General features: G+C 49.3%; 1 protein-coding gene across 27 annotated transcripts in view; it reads left to right on the top strand.

The window, feature by feature from the left end:
- Positions 1–20,921, top strand: part of UBAP2L (ubiquitin associated protein 2 like) — a 756,258-nt gene that overhangs the window by 206,163 nt on the left and 529,174 nt on the right. For all 27 annotated transcript variants that reach the window (XR_011200006.1, XR_011200008.1, XR_011200009.1 and 24 more), the window contains one exon: positions 3,762–3,933. Coding sequence is in view for 22 of the 27 variants with exons in the window: in XM_069218134.1 (XP_069074235.1) it covers positions 3,762–3,933 (172 nt within the window). In the remaining 5 variants the exon portion in view is untranslated. The remainder of the gene's footprint in view (positions 1–3,761; positions 3,934–20,921) is intronic.

Genomic DNA, 20,921 nt, shown 5'->3' with positions numbered 1-20,921 from the left:
CCCAACGGTGGGCTACCTTGGACCAAGAACTGAACCCTGTAAGTGTCTTACTTACCTGGTAAAACTAACAAAAACTTACCTCCCCCAGGAACTGTGAAAATTGCACTAAGTGTCCACTTTTAAAGTAGCTATTTGTCAATAACTTGAAAAGTATACATGCAATTGAAATGATTCAAAGTTCCTAATGTACTTACCTGCAATACCTTTCAAACAAGATATTACATGTTAAATTTGAACCTGTGGTTCTTAAAATAAACTAAGAAAAGATATTTTTCTATAACAAAACCTATTGGCTGGATTTGTCTCTGAGTGTGTGTACCTCATTTATTGTCTATGTGTATGTACAACAAATGCTTAACACTACTCCTTGGATAAGCCTACTGCTCGACCACACTACCACAAAATAGAGCATTAGTATTATCTCTTTTTACCACTATTTTACCTCTAAGGGGAACCCTTGGACTCTGTGCATGCTATTCCTTACTTTGAAATAGCACATACAGAGCCAACTTCCTACAGGGGTCCCCAGGGTGGCATAAGACATTCTGCAGCCCTTAGAGACCTTTCCTGGCATCAGGTCCCTTGGTACCAGGCGTACCAGTTACAAGGGACTTATCTGAGTGTTGGGGTGGTACCAATTTTGGAGACCTAGGTACAGTTTAGGGAAATAACACTGGTGCTGGGGCCTGGTTAGCAGGGTCCCAGCACACTTTCAATCAAAACTTAGCATCAGCAAAGGCAAAAAGTTAGGGGGTAACCATGCCAAGGAGGCATTTTCTTTCAAGTGCACTCTGAAGGAAAAAGCTAAAGAACTTCCTTCTACTTCAAAGAAAAATAGCGAAAAAGTTTGCTCTGAGGCTTCCTCTATAGCTGCCATTTCAGTGTAACTTAAGAAGCCATCTAGCTCTTTGCCACCATCGACGTCCGGAAGCTGTGTCGTCGTCGACCGGTTTCACATCCTCAGTTACCACAGCGACTTTCACCGCTCCATCGTCGCCCATGATAGTAACGTCGTCACGGTTGTCACTGACGACAATAACATTGGTGAGCTTGAAGTATATCTCTTCTGTTCGGTGGAGTTATCGCCGTCGACAGGTAAGTTAATATCTACACTGTCAACGCGCGCACCGTCGACGGCTCTGTCAACATCCACATGAGAGCCACAGATTAAACCCCATTTGACGAAAACCAAGTTGGCACCGGCTCTGTTGACAACTACAAGAACGAGCTCACAGTTGACAACAGATTAATCGGCTGTCCATTTCTCACAGTCAACAGCAGTGGATTCTGGAGGATCTTCCTTCTTGCCCTTAAGAATTATAGCAATCAAGCGTAAACCCACATTACAAACGTTACTACCTTCACATACCTCACCTAGTAAGGTGTCACCCGTACCTCCACAACATCTTGATGAGGAATATGGAGATGATTACTCTGATGATAGTTTGTGTCTGGTGGGAAGTAGTCCTACAGACCTATGAATATAATGGCAAGAGGAGGAAGAAAAGAGTGAACAAGTAGACATTCAGCACTCATTTCAAGAACAGCAACACTCACACGCCCATAGTAACACAAGCCAACAGTGCAAATGCCAATGTCATTAATTTCCAATTTGCAGCATATGATGTAAGATTATTATACTAGATTCCCGCCACCAGGATCCACCACTCCTCTGCAGCATACACAAATGCTGTTGAGTCCTCCTCCCGGAGTCCAACCCTCAGACTCCCTAGTATCTACGGTACCGATACGAACTCCATTGGCACTTCCCGTAAACGATCCTCCTTCGGAAGACTAACAGGAAGAAGGTGAGATACAGGACACTGACTCGATCCTCACTGAATGGGATGATTACTAAACGCAAACACCATCCCCCCTGTACACCGCAACCAGTAGATTTTCCACCACAGGTAGATTCCATAGTGTAATGGAAAGAGCAGCTAAAAGGTTCCAGCGCCATTATATCTGGACAGTCTGATTGTTTCCTTTACGACGTTAAGGAATAAACCAGGAAATCAGTTAGTGCAATACTAATTGTAGACTTCATCTGGGAAGAGGTCCTTAAATTAATGCAGACCCCATCTTCCATTCCAGCGGAGGTTCGTAGGTTGGACAAAAAATACAAAACACCAGAAAATTCATCAGCCTGTTTAATTGGTCAACCTAAACCTGCAACTGCTTCATCATGGGACTTCTGTTTCACTGGGCTGGTAAGCCCTCTTTGTGACTGTGTCCATCGCCTGTGGGTCATTTGTGGGGGCTCCATCGACTTCTGTAGGCCTTAGTGTGTGCTGAGGGCCAGCTCTGAGTCTCTAGGGCTCAATTTGGTGATCCACGAGAGGCCGCTTGTAGGTGACTCCTGCGATCTTAGACTCCTGGACCTCCCAGCTGGACTACCAACGACTTATAGGATCTTCAGGAGGGTGGGTACTGATGCCTGCACCACCTGGACATCTCCTTGGGTGCTGGATTCTGTCCCCTTCCTTTTGCAGGTCCTCCACATCTGTAATCTGTCCCTGGGTTCCAACGGCCTGGTACACTGGTCGTGGCAGCAGCTGGACAATCCGAGGAGTTCCTTCTAACCTCTGCATCTGGGTCCCTGGAATAGGTACTCCTGTCTACTGGGTACCCTAGGGTAAGGGCACTCTCCAGCCATCCTCTTGCATGCTGGGTTCCTCAGGGTCTGCTTTTAAGGGTCCTGAATTCCACAAACTCCAGCCACTGCTTTCTGCTTTGGTGTATGGGACAACCTGGTTTGGGGGCGGGTTGCTAATTGACTGGGCTTGTCTACTTTTCTTACTACTTGTGTTTCTAACCGGCCGGGCCCCTAGCTAACCACCACTCTTACCTTGGTTGGAATTCCACTTCCACTTTCACAATCCACGTTCTTAGTATATGGTTTGGCCCTCCCCCAGGGCCATACATATTTGTATGCTATTTTTGCTGATTATTTTATCTGTATAGTTGTATGGTATATCTCCAAAGGAGATATACCAATGTCAGTTTAGTAGTAGTGCTGTAGTAAAGTGTCCTTTATTTTACCATCACTTGGGTCTTTCTTGTGACTAAGTTATTGTCTGACTACTGTGTATTGCAATTACTTTAAATTACTCCCACATAAGCTTAGGTGTTTGCCTCAGCTACTCCTAGAGAGCTTCTGCTATCTGGACACCTATTCCCGATCACGGAGGGTTGCCTGGACTCAGCATAGGGTGCCTTACAATAGGTGTACACCATAAACTGAGCTAGCCTCATACAGTTGGTAAATCCCTGGAGTGGCAATCATACACGCCACATTTCACACCTTGGTCTGAATAGTCTTCTCTTGTGCTTTCCTTTTAGTTTTGATTAGACAATATGTTGGATAGTTATAAGGTTTGCCTTAGCAGCAGCTATAAAACTTTAACTAGTCCTAGTATTGGGACGATATCTTTTTGCAAATATTTATTGCTGCTATTCTCTTTAATATTTTGCGATCAGCCTTTCCTGCTAGCATGCTACAATTGTGCCAAACTTTATGTGGAACTGGACTTGTCTTCCTTGTCCCCATTTCCTATCAGTCCTTCTAAAACCTTCTTACATGCTCTAAAATAACTGTACTGTTCCTTGTTAAAGGTATTTCCAAGGTTTCACCTCTATGTAGGTGTATTTAGTTAATGATGTAGTTTTGAATCTAATGACACTCTATTTTGATATTATTTAATACATTTTGTTAGGTCACATTGCTTAGCTAAATATCTAATCTATTCAAATATTTGTAGGTATCACAGCACCTTCAACAGTGATATCTGAATCCCCAGCCACTCTGAGCCTCACACCTGTGAACGACACTGTTCCAGTGTCCACGTTGCTGACAGCTGCCAGTCAGCACTCTGCAGCCCATGGTAGCCTAGGTCACAACGAAGAACTCCCCACCGCTCCACAGCATACCAGGTAAGCCTGCACTGAAAATAATTGTTCTAAATTATCTGCGAATAATTTGGTTTTGAGGGATCCTGCATGGAGTGGGTTGATGTAAGTTCCTTGACTTCGGGCCCATTTAGTACTATTTCTGCATTAGAGGTTTCATATATTCATATGCTTCAATTGTTCTAAACTGGATCATTTAAATATTTGCATGCTTGAATTATTCCCCACCAGGTTGGGAATCCCAGGAATATTAAAACAGCAGTATGCAAGATAGAGTGTACATAACATAAAGAATACAGTGTAAAGCGGCCATAGGCTTGAACCTTGTATATTTAGTAGCATATTGTAGGAAGGTCCCTCTTTTTGACATGGTTACCCCCATTTTTTGCCTGGTACCTGATGTGATTTCGACTGAAAATGCACTAGGTTTCTGCCAACCAGGTTCCCAGTGCCAGATTTTCCCCAAAACTGCAGTTTCCACATTCCGTAAACCCTTGGGCACCATCTGTAAGAGCCTAGTAAATGGTACCTGGGTCCTGAGGTACTAAAGAGGGTCCCTTATGGCTGCAGCACAAATTGTGCTACCTTAAGGGACCCCTCACCAAGCACATGACTGGCTGCAAATGCAGGCTGCTTGTTTTGTTGTAGACCAAAGTGAAAACATGAGATGGCACACAGCATGTGTGCCATGTCCCCTAACGCTGCATGCAATATATGTAAGTCACCTCTATGGCAGGTGTAAGGAAATGCCTCCTTGGCATGGTTACCCCCTGACTTTTTGCCTTTGCTGATGCTATGTTTTGAATTGAAAGTGTGCTGAGGCCTGCTAACCAGGCCCCAGCACCAGTGTTCTTTCCCTAACCTGTACTTTTGATTCCACAATTGCCACACCCCTTGCATCCAGGTAAGTCCCTTGTAACTGGTACCTCTGGTACCAAGGGCCCTGATGCCAGGGAAGGTTTCTAAGGGCTGCAGCATATCTTAGGCCACCCTAGGGATCCCTCACTCAGCACAGACACACTGCTTGCCAGCTTGTGTGTGCTGGTGAGGACAAAACGAGTAAGTCGACATGGCACTCCCCTCAGGGTGCCATGCCAACCTCACACTGCCTCTGCAGTATAGATAAGTCACCCCTCTAGTAGGCCTTACAGCCCTAAGGCAGGGTGCACTATACCATAGGTGAGGGCACCAGTGCATGAGCACTGTGCCCCTACAGTGTCTAAGCCAAACCTTAGACATTGTAAGTGCAGGGTAGCCATGAGAGTATATGGTCTGGGAGTCTGTCAAACACGGACTCCACAGCACCATAATGGCTACACTGAAAACTGGGAAGTTTGGTATCAAACTTCTCAGCACAATAAATGCACACTGATGCCAGTGTACATTTTATTGAAAAATACACCCCAGAGGGCACCTTAGAGGTGCCCCCTGAAACCTAATCCAACTACCCGTGTAGGCTGACTGGTTCTAGTAGCCTGCCACACTCGAGACATGTTGCTGGCCACATGAGGAGAGTGCCTTTGTCACTCTGTGGCCTGTAACAAAGCCTGCACTGGGTGGAGATGCTATCACCTCCCCCAGGCAGGAGCTGTAACACCTGGCGGCGAGCCTCAAAGGCTTACCCCCTTTGTTCCAGCACCGCAGGGCACTCCAGCTAGTGGAGTTGCCCGCCCCCTCCGGCCACGGCCCCACTTTTGGCGGCAAGGCCGGAGGAGATAATGAGAATAACGAGGAGGAGTCACTGGCCAGTCAGGACAGCCCCTAAGGTGTCCTGAGCTGAAGTGTCTCTAACTTTTAGAAATCCTCCATCTTGCAGATGGAGGATTCCCCCAATAGGGATAGGAATGTGACCCCCTCCCCTTGGGAGGAGGCACAAAGAGGGTGTACCCACCCTCAGGGCTAGAAGCCATTGGCTACTAACCCCCCAGACCTAAACTCGCCCTTAAATTTAGTATTTAAGGGCTTCCCTGAACCTAAGAATTTAGATTCCTGCAACTACAAGAAGAGGACTGCTGAGCTGAAAGACCCCTGCAGAAGAAGAAAAGAAGACACCAACTGCTTTGGCCCCAGTCCTACCGGCCTGTCTCCTGCCTTCTAAAGAAACCTGCTCCAGCGACGCTTTCCCCAGGACCAGCGACCTCTGAATCCTCAGAGGACTGCCCTGCTTCAAGAGGAACAAGAAACTCCAGAGGACAGCGGCCCTGTTCCAAAAAAGACTGCAACTTTGTTTCAGAGGAGCAGATTTAAAGACCCCTGCAAATCCCTGCAAGAAGCGTGAGACTTGCCACACTGCACCCGGCGACCCCGACTCGAGTGGTGGAGAACCAACACCTCAGGGAGGACCCTCCGGCGACTCCGAGACTGTGAGTAACCAAAGTTGTCCCCCCTGAGCCCCCACAGCGACGCCTGCAGAGGGAATCCCCAGGCTCCCCCTGACCGCGACTGCCGGACTCTAAAATCCCGACGGCTGGAAAAGACCCTGCACCCGCAGCCCTCAGCACCTGAAGGATTGGAACTTCAGTGCAGGAGTGACCCCCAGGAGGCCCTCTCCCTTGCCCAGGTGGTGGCTACCCCGAGGAGCCCCCCACCCCCGTCCCTGCCTGCACCGCTGAAGAGACCCCTTTGTAGGAAGTTGGCTCTGTATGTGCTATTTCAAAGTAAGGAATAGCATACACAGAGTCCAAGGGTTCCCCTTAGAGGTAAAATAGTGGTAAAAAGAGATAATACTAATGCTCTATTTTGTGGTAGTGTGGTCGAGCAGTAGGCTTATCCAAGGAGTAGTGTTAAGCATTTGTTGTACATACACATAGACAATAAATGAGGTACACACACTCAGAGACAAATCCAGCCAATAGGTTTTTATATAGAAAAATATCTTTTCTTAGTTTATTTTAAGAACCACAGGTTCAAATTCTACATGTAATATCTCATTCGAAAGGTATTGCAGGTAAGTACTTTAGGAACTTCAAATCATCAAAATTGCATGTATACTTTTCAAGTTGTTGACAAATAGCTGTTTTAAAAGTGGACACTTAGTGCAATTTTTCACAGTTCCTAGGGGAGGTAAGTTTTGGTTAGTTTTACCAGGTAAGTAAGACACTTACAGGGTTCAGTTCTTGGTCCAAGGTAGCCCACCGTTGGGGGTTCAGAGCAACCCCAAAGTCACCACACCAGCAGCTCAGGGCCGGTCAGGTGCAGAGTTCAAAGTGGTGCCCAAAACACATAGGCTAGAATGGAGAGAAGGGGGTGCCCCGGTTCCGGTCTGCTTGCAGGTAAGTACCCGCGTCTTCGGAGGGCAGACCAGGGGGGTTTTGTAGGGCACCGGGGGGGACACAAGTCCACACAGAAATTTCACCCTCAGCGGCGCGGGGGCGGCCGGGTGCAGTGTAGAAACAAGCGTCGGGTTCGCAATGTTAGTCTATGAGAGATCTCAGGATCTCTTCAGCGCTGCAGGCAGGCAAGGGGGGGATTCCTCGGGGAAACCTCCACTTGGGCAAGGGAGAGGGACTCCTGGGGGTCACTTCTCCAGTGAAAGTCCGGTCCTTCAGGTCCTGGGGGCTGCGGGTGCAGGGTCTCTCCCAGGCGTCGGGACTTTAGGTTCAAAGAGTCGCGGTCAGGGGAAGCCTCGGGATTCCCTCTGCAGGCGGCGCTGTGGGGGCTCAGGGGGGACAGGTTTTGGTACTCACAGTAACAGAGTAGTCCTGGGGTCCCTCCTGAGGTGTTGGATCGCCACCAGCCGAGTCGGGGTCGCCGGGTGCAGTGTTGCAAGTCTCACGCTTCTTGCGGGGAGCTTGCAGGGTTCTTTAAAGCTGCTGGAAACAAAGTTGCAGCTTTTCTTGGAGCAGGTCCGCTGTCCTCGGGAGTTTCTTGTCTTTTCGAAGCAGGGGCAGTCCTCAGAGGATGTCGAGGTCGCTGGTCCCTTTGGAAGGCGTCGCTGGAGCAGGATCTTTGGAAGGCAGGAGACAGGCCGGTGAGTTTCTGGAGCCAAGGCAGTAGTTGTCTTCTGGTCTTCCTCTGCAGGGGTTTTCAGCTAGGCAGTCCTTCTTCTTGTTGTTGCAGGAATCTAATTTTCTAGGGTTCAGGGTAGCCCTTAAATACTAAATTTAAGGGCGTGTTTAGGTCTGGGGGGTTAGTAGCCAATGGCTACTAGCCCTGAGGGTGGGTACACCCTCTTTGTGCCTCCTCCCAAGGGGAGGGGGTCACAATCCTAACCCTATTGGGGGAATCCTCCATCTGCAAGATGGAGGATTTCTAAAAGTTAGAGTCACCTCAGCTCAGGACACCTTAGGGGCTGTCCTGACTGGCCAGTGACTCCTCCTTGTTATTCTCATTATTTTCTCCGGCCTTGCTGCCAAAAGTGGGGCCTGGCCGGAGGGGGCGGGCAACTCCACTAGCTGGAGTGTCCTGCTGGGTTGGCACAAAGGAGGTGAGCCTTTGAGGCTCACCGCCAGGTGTGACAATTCCTGCCTGGGAGAGGTGTTAGCATCTCCACCCAGTGCAGGCTTTGTTACTGGCCTCAGAGTGACAAAGGCACTCTCCCCATGGGGCCAGCAACATGTCTCGGTTTGTGGCAGGCTGCTAAAACTAGTCAGCCTACACAGATAGTCGGTTAAGTTTCAGGGGGCACCTCTAAGGTGCCCTCTGTGGTGTATTTTACAATAAAATGTACACTGGCATCAGTGTGCATTTATTGTGCTGAGAAGTTTGATACCAAACTTCCCAGTTTTCAGTGTAGCCATTATGGTGCTGTGGAGTTCGTGTTTGACAGACTCCCAGACCATATACTCTTATGGCTACCCTGCACTTACAATGTCTAAGGTTTTATTTAGACACTGTAGGGGTACCATGCTCATGCACTGGTACCCTCACCTATGGTATAGTGCACCCTGCCTTAGGGCTGTAAGGCCTGCTAGAGGGGTGTCTTACCTATACTGCATAGGCAGTGAGAGGCTGGCATGGCACCCTGAGGGGAGTGCCATGTCGACTTACTCGTTTTGTCCTCACTAGCACACACAAGCTGGCAAGCAGTGTGTCTGTGCTGAGTGAGAGGTCTCCAGGGTGGCATAAGACATGCTGCAGCCCTTAGAGACCTTCCTTGGCATCAGGGCCCTTGGTACTAGAAGTACCAGTTACAAGGGACTTATCTGGATGCCAGGGTCTGCCAATTGTGGATACAAAAGTACAGGTTAGGGAAAGAACACTGGTGCTGGGGCCTGGTTAGCAGGCCTCAGCACACTTTCAATTGTAAACATAGCATCAGCAAAGGCAAAAAGTCAGGGGGCAACCATGCCAAGGAGGCATTTCCTTACACCCTTGGTCTCCCATTGATTTACATTGCAAACCCGAAGCTTGTTGGCACACTGCACTGGCCGCCCCCGCGCTGCTGAGGGTGTACTTTCTGTGTGGACTTGTGTCCCCCCCGGTGCCCTACAAAACCCCCCTGGTCTGCCCTCCGACGACGCGGGTACTTAACTGCTGGCAGACTGGAACCGGGGCACCCCCTTCCCTCCATTGAAGCCTATGTGTTTTGGGCACCACTTTGAACTCTGCACCTGACCGGCCCTGAGCTGCTGGTGTGGTGACTTTGGGGTTGCTCTGAACCCCCAACGGTGGGCTACCTTGGACCCCAATTGGAACCCCGTAGGTGGTTTACTTACCTGCAAGAACTAACATTACTTTACCTCCCCCAGGAACTGTGAAAATTGCACTAAGTGTCCACTTTTAAAACCGCTAAATGTGTTTTATGTAAAAAGTATATATGCTACTGTAATTATTCAAAGTTCCTAAAGTACTTACCTGCAATACCTTTCAAATGAGATATTACAGGTAGAATTTGAACCTGTGGTTCTTAAAATAAACTAAGAAAATATTTTTTTCTATAACAAAACCTATTGGCCTGGAATTCTCTGAGTGTGTGTTCCTCATTTATTGCCTGTGTGTATGTACAACAAATGCTTAACACTACTCCTTTGATAAGCCTACTGCTCGACCACACTACCACAAAATAGAGCATTAGTATTATCTCTTTTTGCCACTATCTTACCTCTAAGGGGAACCCTTGGACTCTGTGCATACTATTCCTTACTTTGAAATAGTGCATACAGAGCCAACTTCCTACGTTGGTGGATCAGCGGTGGGGTACAAGACTTTGCATTTGCTGGACTACTCAGCCAATACCTGATCACACGACAAATTCCAAAAATTGTCATTAGAAATTGATTTTTGCAATTTGAACTATTTTTCTAAATTCTTAAAAGTCCTGCTAGGGCCTTGTGTTAGTCCCTGTTTAGCATTTCCTTTTAGAGTTTAAAAGTTTTGTGAAAGTTTGAATTAGGACCTAGAACTAGTTTTAGATTCTTAAAAAGTATTCCAACTTTTAGAAGCATAATGTCTAGTACAAAGATGAATGTGGTGGAACTCGACACCACCCCTTACCTCCATCTTAAGATGAGGGAGCTAAGGTCACTCTGTAAAATAAAGAAAATAACAATGGGCCCCAGACCTTCCAAACTACAGCTCCAGGAGCTTTTGGCAGAGTTTGAAAAGGCCAACCCCTCTGAGGATGGCAACACAGAGGATGAAGATAGTGACTTAGAGGGAAATTCCCCCCTACCAGTCCTAACTAGGGAGAACAGGGCCTCTCAAGCCCTGTCTCCAAATATAGTAGTCAGAGATGCTGCTTCCCTCACAGGAGGGACCAACATCGATGAAATTACTGAGGATAACTCCAGTGAAGAGTACATCCAGCTAGCCAGGATGGCCAAAAGATTGGCTTTGGAAAGACAGATCCTAGCCATAGAAAGGGAAAGACAAGAGATGGGCCTAGGACCCATCAATGGTGGCAGCAACATAACTAGGGTCAGAGATTCTCCTGACATGTTGAAAATCCCTAAAGGGATTGTAACTAAATATGAAGATGGTGATGACATCACCAAATGGTTCATAGCTTTTGAGAGGGCTTGTGTAACCAGAAAAGTGAACAAATCTCACTGGGGTGCTCTCCTTTGGGAAATGTTCACTGGAAAGTGTAGGGATTGACTCCTCACACTCTCTGGAAAAGATGCAGAATCTTATGACCTCATGAAGGGAACCCTGATTGAGGGCTTTGGATTCTCCACTGAGGAGTATAGGATTAGATTCGGGGGGCTCAAAAATCCTCGAGCCAGACCTGGGTTGATTTTTTTAGACTACTCAGTGAAAACACTGGATGGTTGGATTCAAGGCAGTGGTGTAAGTAATTATGATGGGCTGTACAATTTATTTGTGAAAGAACACCTGTTAAGTAATTGTTTCAATGATAAACTGCATCAGCATCTGGTAGACCTAGGACCATTTTCTCCCCAAGAATTGGGAAAGAAGGTGGACCATTGGGTCAAGACTAGGGTGACCAAGACTTCCACAGGGGGTGACCAAAAGAAAGGGGTCACAAAGCCTCCCCAGGGGAAGTGTGTTGAGACATCCAAAAACAAAAATAGTAAAGAGTCTTCTACAGGCCCCCAAAAACCTGCACAGGAGGGTGGGCCCAGAGCCTCTTCACAAACCAATTTTGGGTACAAGGGTAAAAACTTTGATCCCAAAAAGGCCTGGTGTCGTAGCTGTAATCAGCTTGGACACCAGACTGGAGACAAGGCCTGTCCCAAGAACAGTACCACTTCTAACTCCACTCCAGCTAAAACTGGAATGGCCAGTCTCCAAGTGGGATCAACAGTGTGCCCAGAGCAAATCAGGTGTCACACTGAAGCTACATTAGTCTCTGAGGGTGGGGTGGATTTAGCCACACTGGCTGCCTGGCCTCCTAACATGCAAAAATACAGGCAGCAGCTCTTAATTAATGGGACAAGTGTAGAAGGCCTGAGGGATACAGGTGCCAGTGTCACCATGGTGACAGAGAAACTGGTTTTCCCTGGCCAATACCTGGCTGGACAAACTTAACCAGTCACCAACGCTGACAATCAGACTAAAGTACATCCCATGGCTATGGTAACTTTAGAATGGGGAGGGGTCAATGGCCTGAAACAGGTGGTGGTCTCCTCAAATATCCCAGTAGACTGTTTGCTTGGAAATATCCTGGAGTCCTCAGCATGGGCTGAGGTAGAACTGAAAACCCATGCAGCCATGCTGGGTATCCCTGAACTGGTGTGTGTCAAGACAAGGGCACAGTGCAAGGCTCAGGGTGAAAAAGTAGAGCTGGAGTCTGGAAAAAGGGCCCAGCCTACCAAGAGAAAAGGAAAGCCAGCTGGGAAACCAGCTGCAACACAACAACAAAAAGAGAACCTCTCTCCTCAGGAAGTTCTGCCCTCTGAGGGAACTGAGCCTATGGAGTTAGAACCTTATCAGGTTGAGCTCTTAGGCCCAGGGGGACCCTCAAGGGAGCAGTTGTGTAAGGGGCAAGAAACCTGTCCCTCTTGAAGGCCTTAGACAGCAAGCTGCTGAAGAGTCCAAGGGCAAGAAAACTGGAACACATAGGGTCTATTGGGAAGATGGGCTCCTGTACACTGAGGCAAGAGATCCCAAACCTGGTGCCACTAGGAGAGTGGTAGTGCCTCAGGAGTTCAGAGAGTTCATACTGACCTTAGCCCATGATATTCCCCTTGCTGGGCATTTGGGACAAACCAAGACGTGGGAGAGACTAGTCAACCACTTCTACTGGCCCAATATGTCCCAGAAAGTTAAGGAGTTTTGTGTCTCCTGTACCACCCGTCAAGCCAGTGGTAAGACAGGTGGACATCCAAAGGCCCCCCTCATTCCACTTCCAGTGGTGGGGGTCCCCTTTGAAAGGGTGTGAGTGGATATAGTGGGTCCACTTGAACCTCCCACAGCCTCAGGAAATATGTACATCCTAGTAGTAGTGGATCATGCTACTAGGTATCCTGAAGCTATTCCCCTTAGGTCGACTACTGCCCCTGCAGTAGCCAAGGCCCTCATTGGTATCTTTACCAGAGTGGGCTTCCCTAAGGAGGTGGTGTCTGACAGAGGTACCAACTTCATGTCAGCATACCTGAAACACATGTGGAATGAGTGTGGAGTGACTTATAAATTCACTACACCCTACCATTCACAAACTAATGGCCTTGTTGAGAGATTCAACAAGACATTAAAGGGCATGATCATGGGGCTCCCAGAAAAACTCAAAAGGAGATGGGATGTCCTCTTGCCATGTCTGCTTTTTGATTACAGAGAGGTGCCTCGGAAGGGAGTAGGATTTCTCACCCTTTGAACTTCTGTTTGGCCACCCTGTAAGGGGACCAGTAGCTCTTGTGAAAGAAGGCTGGGAGGGACCTCTTCATGAACCTAAACAAGACATAGTGGACTATGTACTTGGCCTTCGCTCAAGGATGGCAGAGTACATGGAAAAGGCAAGTAAAAACCTTGAGGTCAGCCAACAGCTCCAGAAGTTTTGGTATGACCAAAAAGCTGCACTGGTTGAATTTCAACCAGGGCAGAAAGTCTGGGTTTTGGAGCCTGTGGCTCCCAGGGCACTTCAGGACAAATGGAGTGGCCCTTACCCAGTGCTAGAAAGGAAGAGTCAGGTCACCTACCTGGTGGACCTGGGCACAAGCAGGAGCCCCAAGAGGGTGATCCATGTGAACCGCTGTAGGAAGTTGGCTCTGTATGTGCTATTTCAAAGTAAGGAATAGCATGCACAGAGTCCAAGGGTTCCCCTTAGAGGTAAGATAGTGGCAAAAAGAGATAATACTAATGCTCTATTTTGTGGTAGTGTGGTCGAGCAGTAGGCTTATCCAAGGAGTAGTGTTAAGCATTTGTTGTACATACACATAGACAATAAATGAGGTACACACACTCAGAGACAAATCCAGCCAATAGGTTTTTATATAGAAAAATATATTTTCTTAGTTTATTTTAAGAACCACAGGTTCAAATTCTACATGTAATATCTCATTCGAAAGGTATTGCAGGTAAGTACTTTAGGAACTTCAAATCATCAAAATTGCATGTATACTTTTCAAGTTATTCACAAATAGCTGTTTTAAAAGTGGACACTTAGTGCAATTTTCACAGTTCCTAGGGGAGGTAAGTATTTGTTAGATTAACCAGGTAAGTAAGACTCTTACAGGGCTTAGTTCTTGGTCCAAGGTAGCCTACCGTTGGGGGTTCAGAGCAACCCCAAAGTCACCACACCAGCAGCTCAGGGCCGGTCAGGTGCAGAGTTCAAAGTGGTGCCCAAAACACATAGGCTAGAATGGAGAGAAGGGGGTGCCCCGGTTCCGGTCTGCTTGCAGGTAAGTACCCGCGTCTTCGGAGGGCAGACCAGGGGGGTCTTGTAGGGCACCGGGGGGGACACAAGCCCACACAGAAATTTCACCCTCAGCAGCGCGGGGGCGGCCGGGTGCAGTGTAGAAACAAGCGTCGGGTTTGTAATGGAAGTCAATGAGAGATCTCGGGATCTCTTCAGCGCTGCAGGCAGGCAAGGGGGGGGTTCCTCGGGGAAACCTCCACTTGGGCAAGGGAGAGGGACTCCTGGGGGTCACTTCTCCAGTGAAAGTCCGGTCCTTCAGGTCCTGGGGGCTGCGGGTGCAGGGTCTCTCCCAGGCGTCGGGACTTTAGGTTCAAAGAGTCGCGGTCAGGGGAAGCCTCGGGATTCCCTCTGCAGGCGGCGCTGTGGGGGCTCAGGGGGGACAGGTTTTGGTACTCACAGTATCAGAGTAGTCCTGGGGTCCCTCCTGAGGTGTTGGATCTCCACCAGCCGAGTCGGGGTCGCCGGGTGCAGTGTTGCAAGTCTCACGCTTCTTGCGGGGAGCTTGCAGGGTTCTTTCAAGGCTGCTGGAAACAAAGTTGCAGCCTTTCTTGGAGCAGGTCCGCTGTCCTCGGGAGTTTCTTGTCTTTTCGAAGCAGGGGCAGTCCTCAGAGGATGTCGAGGTCGCTGGTCCCTTTGGAAGGCGTCGCTGGAGCAGGATCTTTGGAAGGCAGGAGACAGGCCGGTGAGTTTCTGGAGCCAAGGCAGTTGTCGTCTTCTGGTCTTCCGCTGCAGGGGTTTTCAGCTAGGCAGTCCTTCTTCTTGTAGTTGCAGGAATCTAATTTTCTAGGGTTCAGGGTAGCCCTTAAATACTAAATTTAAGGGCGTGTTTAGGTCTGGGGGGTTAGTAGCCAATGGCTACTAGCCCTGAGGGTGGGTACACCCTCTTTGTGCCTCCTCCCAAGGGGAGGGGGTCACAATCCTAACCCTATTGGGGGAATCCTCCATCTGCAAGATGGAGGATTTCTAAAAGTTAGTCACTTCAGCTCAGGACACCTTAGGGGCTGTCCTGACTGGCCAGTGACTCCTCCTTGTTTTTCTCATTATTTTCTCCGGCCTTGCCGCCAAAAGTGGGGCCTGGCCGGAGGGGGCGGGCAACTCCACTAGCTGGAGTGTCCTGCTGGGTTGGCACAAAGGAGGTGAGCCTTTGAGGCTCACCGCCAGGTGTGACAATTCCTGCCTGGGGGAGGTGTTAGCATCTCCACCCAGTGCAGGCTTTGTTACTGGCCTCAGAGTGACAAAGGCACTCTCCCCATGGGGCCAGCAACATGTCTCGGTTTGTGGCAGGCTGCTAAAACTAGTCAGCCTACACAGATAGTTGGTTAAGTTTCAGGGGGCACCTCTAAGGTGCCCTCTGGGGTGTATTTTACAATAAAATGTACACTGGCATCAGTGTGCATTTATTGTGCTGAGAAGTTTGATACCAAACTTCCCAGTTTTCAGTGTAGCCATTATGGTGCTGTGGAGTTCGTGTTTGACAAACTCCCAGACCATATACTCTTATGGCTACCCTGCACTTACAATGTCTAAGGTTTTGTTTAGACACTGTAGGGGTACCATGCTCATGCACTGGTACCCTCACCTATGGTATAGTGCACCCTGCCTTAGGGCTGTAAGGCCTGCTAGAGGGGTGGCTTACCTATACTGCATAGGCAGTGAGAGGCTGGCATGGCACCCTGAGGGGAGTGCCATGTCGACTTACTCGTTTTGTCCTCACTAGCACACACAAGCTGGCAAGCAGTGTGTCTGTGCTGAGTGAGAGGTCTCCAGGGTGGCAAAAGACATGCTGCAGCCCTTAGAGACCTTCCTTGGCATCAGGGCCCTTGGTACTAGAAGTACCAGTTACAAGGGACTTATCTGGATGCCAGGGTCTGCCAATTGTGGATACAAAAGTACAGGTTAGGGAAAGAACACTGGTGCTGGGGCCTGGTTAGCAGGCCTCAGCACGCTTTCAATTGTAAACATAGCATCAGCAAAGGCAAAAAGTCAGGGGGCAACCATGCCAAGGAGGCATTTCCTTACAACCGCCTTAAGCTCTTCCATGACAGGGCTGTTGTGAATCTGTTAATGGTAACAGATGAGGATCAGGAAGCTGAGAGTGAGCCTCTCCCTGATCTTCTGTCATCAAACCCTAATGATGGCTCAGTAGATGGAGTGATCTATTCAGACACCCTCACTGGCCAACAGCAATCTGACTGTAGGAAAGTCCTGCAGCAGTTTGCTGAGCTCTTTTCCCTAACCCCTGGTCAGACCCACCTGTGTACCCATGATGTGGACACAGGAGACAGCATCCCTGTCAAAAACAAAATATTCAGACCGTCTGATCAAGTTAAGGAAAGCATCAAGGTGGAAGTCCACAAGATGCTGGAATTGGGAGTAATTGAGCACTCTGAAAGCCCCTGGGCTAGCCCAGTGGTCTAAGTCCCCAAACCTCACACCAAAGATGGAAAGAGAGAGATGAGGTTTTGTGTGGACTACAGAGGACTTAATTCTGTCACCAAGACAGATGCCCATCCCATTCCTAGAGCTGATGAACTGATAGACAAATTAGGTGCTGCCAAATTCTTAAGTACCTTTGACTAAACCGCAGGGTACTGGCAAATCAAAATGGCACCTGCAGCAAAAGAAAAGACAGCATTCTCCGCACCTGATGAGCATTATCAGTTCACTGTTATGCCCTTTGGTTTAAAGAATGCCCCTGCCACCTTCCAAAGGTTGGTGAATCAAGTCCTTGCTGGCTTGGAGTCCTTTAGTGCAGCTTATCTTGACAATATTGCTGTCTTTAGCTCCAACTGGCAGAATCACCTGGTCCACCTGAAGAAGGTTTTGAAGGCTCTGCAATCTGCAGGCCTCTCTATCAAGGCATCCAAATGCCAGATAGGGCAGGGAACTGTGGTTTACTTGGGGACACCTTGTAGGTGGAGGCCAAGTTCAGCCACTCCAGCCCAAGATCCAGACTATTCTGGACTGGGAAGCTCCAAAAACCCAGACTCAAGTCAGGGCATTCCTTAGCTTGACTGGGTACTATATGTTTGTGAAGGGATATGGATCCATTGTGACAGCCGTCACAGAACTCACCTCCCAAGAAGGTAAACTGTACTGTAGAATGCCAACAGGCATTTGACACCCTGAAACAAGCAATGTGCACAGCACCAGTTCTAAAAGCTCCAGATTACTCCAAGCAGTTCATTGTGCAGACAGATGCCTCTGAACATGGGATAGGGGCAGTTTTGTCCCAAACAAATGATGATGGCCTTGACCAGCCTGTTGCTTTCATTAGCAGGAGGTTACTCCCCAGGGAGCAGCGTTGGAGTGCCATTGAGAGGGAGGCCTTTGCTGTGGTTTGGTCCCTGAAGAAGCTGAGACCATACCTCTTTGGTACTCACTTCCTAGTTCAAACTGACCACAGACCTCTCAGATGGCTGATGCAAATGAAAGGTGAAAATCCAAAACTGTTGAGGTGGTCCATCTCCCTACAGGGAATGGACTTTATAGTGGAACACAGACCTGGGACTGCCCATGCCAATGCAGATGGCCTTTCCAGGTTCTTCCACTTAGAAAATGAAGACTCTCTTGGGAAAGGTTAGTCTCATCCTCTTTCGTTTGGGGGGGGGGGGGAGGGGGGGTGTTGTGTAAGGAAATGCCTCCTTGGCATAGTTACCCCCTGACTTTTTGCCTTTGCTGATGCTATGTTTTGAATTGAAAGTGTGCTGAGGCCTGCAAACCAGGCCCCAGCACCAGTGTTCTTTCCCTAACCTGTACTTTTGTATCCACAATTGGCACACCCTGACATCCAGATAAGTCCCTTGTAAATGGTACCCCTGGTACCAAGGGCCCTGATGCCAGGTAAGGTCTCTAAGGGCTGCTGCATTGCAGCATGTCTTATGCCACCCTGGAGACCCCTCACTCAGCACAGACACACTGCTTGCCAGTTTGTGTGTGCTGATGAGAACAAAACGAGTAAGTCGACATGGCACTCCCCTCAGGGTGCCATGCCAACTTCACACTGCCTATGCAGTATAGATAAGTCACCCCTCTAGTAGGCCTTACAGCCCTAAGGCAGGGTGCACTATACCATAGGTGAGGGCACCAGTGCATGAGCACTGTGCCCCTACAGTGTCTAAGCCAAACCTTAGACATTGTAAGTGCAGGGTAGCCATAAGAGTATATGGTCTGGGAGTCTGTCAAACACGGACTCCACAGCACCATAATGGCTACACTGAAAACTGGGAAGTTTGGTATCAAACTTCTCAGCACAATAAATGCACACTGATGCCAGTGTACATTTTATTGTAAAATGCGCCCAGAGTGCATCTTAGAAATGCCCCCTGAAACTTAAACCAACTACCCGTGTAGGCTGACTGGTTCTAGCAGCCTGCCACACTCGAGACATGTTGCTGCCCACATGGGGAGAGTGCCTTTGTCACTCTGTGGCCTGTAACAAAGCCTGCACTGGGTGGAGATGCTATCACCTCCCCCAGGCAGGAGCTGTAACACCTGGCGGTGAGCCTCTAAGGCTTACTGTAAAGAAATGGCTCCCTGTTGCAGTTACCCCCCACTTTTTGCCTGATACTGATGCTGACTTGACTGAGAAGTGTGCTGGGACCCTGCTAACCAGGCCCCAGCACCAGTGTTCTTTCACCTAAAATGTACTTTTGTATCCACAATTGGCAGACCCTGGCATCCAGATAAGTCCCTTGTAACTGGTACTTCTAGTACCAAGGGCCCTGATGCCAAGGAAGGTCTCTAAGGGCTGCAGCATGTCTTATGCCACCCTGGAGACCTCTCACTCAGCACAGACACACTGCTTGCCAGCTTGTGTGTGCTAGTGAGAACAAAACGAGTAAGTCGACATGGCACTCCCCTCAGGGTGCCATGCCAGCCTCTCACTGCCTATGCAAGTATAGGTCAGTCACCCCTCTAGCAGGCCTTACAGCCCTAAGGCAGGGTGCACTATACCATAGGTGAGGGTACCAGTGCATGAGCATGGTACCCCTACAGTGTCTAAGCAAAACCTTAGACATTGTAAGTGCAGGGTAGCCATAAGAGTATATGGTCTGGGAGTCTGTCAAACACGAACTCCACAGCACCATAATGGCTACACTGAAAACTGGGAAGTTTGGTATCAAACTTCTCAGCACAATAAATGCACACTGATGCCAGTGTACATTTTATTGCAAAATACACCCCAGAGGGCACCTTAGAGGTGCCCCCTGAAACTTAACCGACTGTCTGTGTAGGCTGACTAGTTCCCGCAGCCTGCCACACTAGAGACATGTTGCTGGCCCCATGGGGAGAGTGCCTTTGTCACTCTGAGGCCAGTAACAAAGCCTGCACTGGGTGGAGATGCTAACACCTCCCCCAGGCAGGAGCTGTAACACCTGGCGGTGAGCCTCAAAGGCTCACCCCTTTGTCACAGCCCAGCAGGGCACTCCAGCTTAGTGGAGTTGCCCGCCCCCTCCGGCCACGGCCCCCACTTTTGGCGGCAAGGCTGGAGGGAACAAAGAAAGCAACAAGGAGGAGTCACTGGCCAGTCAGGACAGCCCCTAAGGTGTCCTGAGCTGAAGTGACTCTAACTTTTAGAAATCCTCCATCTTGCAGATGGAGGATTCCCCCAATAGGGTTAGGATTGTGACCCCCTCCCCTTGGGAGGAGGCACAAAGAGGGTGTACCCACCCTCAGGGCTAGTAGCCATTGGCTACTAACCCCCCAGACCTAAACACGCCCTTAAATTTAGTATTTAAGGGCTACCCTGAACCCTAGAAAATTAGATTCCTGCAACAAGAAGGACTGCCTAGCTGAAAACCCCTGCAGAGGAAGACCAGAAGACAACAACTGCCTTGGCTCCAGAAACTCACCGGCCTGTCTCCTGCCTTCCAAAGAACTCTGCTCCAGCGACGCTTTCCAAAGGGACCAGCGACCTCTGAATCCTCTGAGGACTGCCCTGCTTCGACGACGACAAGAAACTCCCGAGGACAGCGGACCTGCTCCAAAAAGACTGCAACTTTATCCAAAGGAGCAGATTTAAAGACCCCTGCAACTCCCCGCAAGAAGCATGAGACTTGCAACACTGCACCCGGCGACCCCGACTCGGCTGGTGGAGAACCAACACCTCAGGGAGGACCCCCGGACTACTCCACGACTGTGAGTACCAAAACCCGTCCCCCCTGAGCCCCCACAGCGCCGCCTGCAGAGGGAATCTCGAGGCTTCCCCTGACTGCGACCCTCTGAAACCTAAGTCCCGACGCCTGGAAAAGACCCTGCACCCGCAGCCCCCAGGACCTGAAGGACCGGACTTTCACTGCAGAAGTGACCCCCAGGAGTCCCTCTCCCTTGCCCAAGTGGAGGTTTCCCCGAGGAAGCCCCCCCTTGCCTGCCTGCAGCGCTGAAGAGATCCCTTGATCTCTCATTGACTAACATTGCGAACCCGACGCCTGTTCTAACACTGCACCTGGCCGCCCCCGCGCCGCTGAGGGTGAAATTTCTGTGTGGGCTTGTGTCCCCCCGGTGCCCTACAAAACCCCCCTGGTCTGCCCTCCGAAGACACGGGTACTTACCTGCAAGCAGACCGGAACCGGGGCACCCCCTTCTCTCCATTATAGCCTATGCGTTTTGGGCACCACTTTGAACTCTGCACCTGACCGGCCCTGAGCTGCTGGTGTGGTGACTTTGGGGTTGCTCTGAACCCCCAACGGTGGGCTACCTTGGACCAAGAACTGAACCCTGTAAGTGTCTTACTTACCTGGTAAAACTAACA

The sequence above is a fragment of the Pleurodeles waltl genome, chromosome 12 (assembly GCF_031143425.1).
Source record: "Pleurodeles waltl isolate 20211129_DDA chromosome 12, aPleWal1.hap1.20221129, whole genome shotgun sequence".
Lineage (NCBI taxonomy): Eukaryota > Metazoa > Chordata > Amphibia > Caudata > Salamandridae > Pleurodeles > Pleurodeles waltl.
Note: the sequence above shows the minus strand (reverse complement) of the source record. Positions and strands in the feature narration are given on the sequence as shown.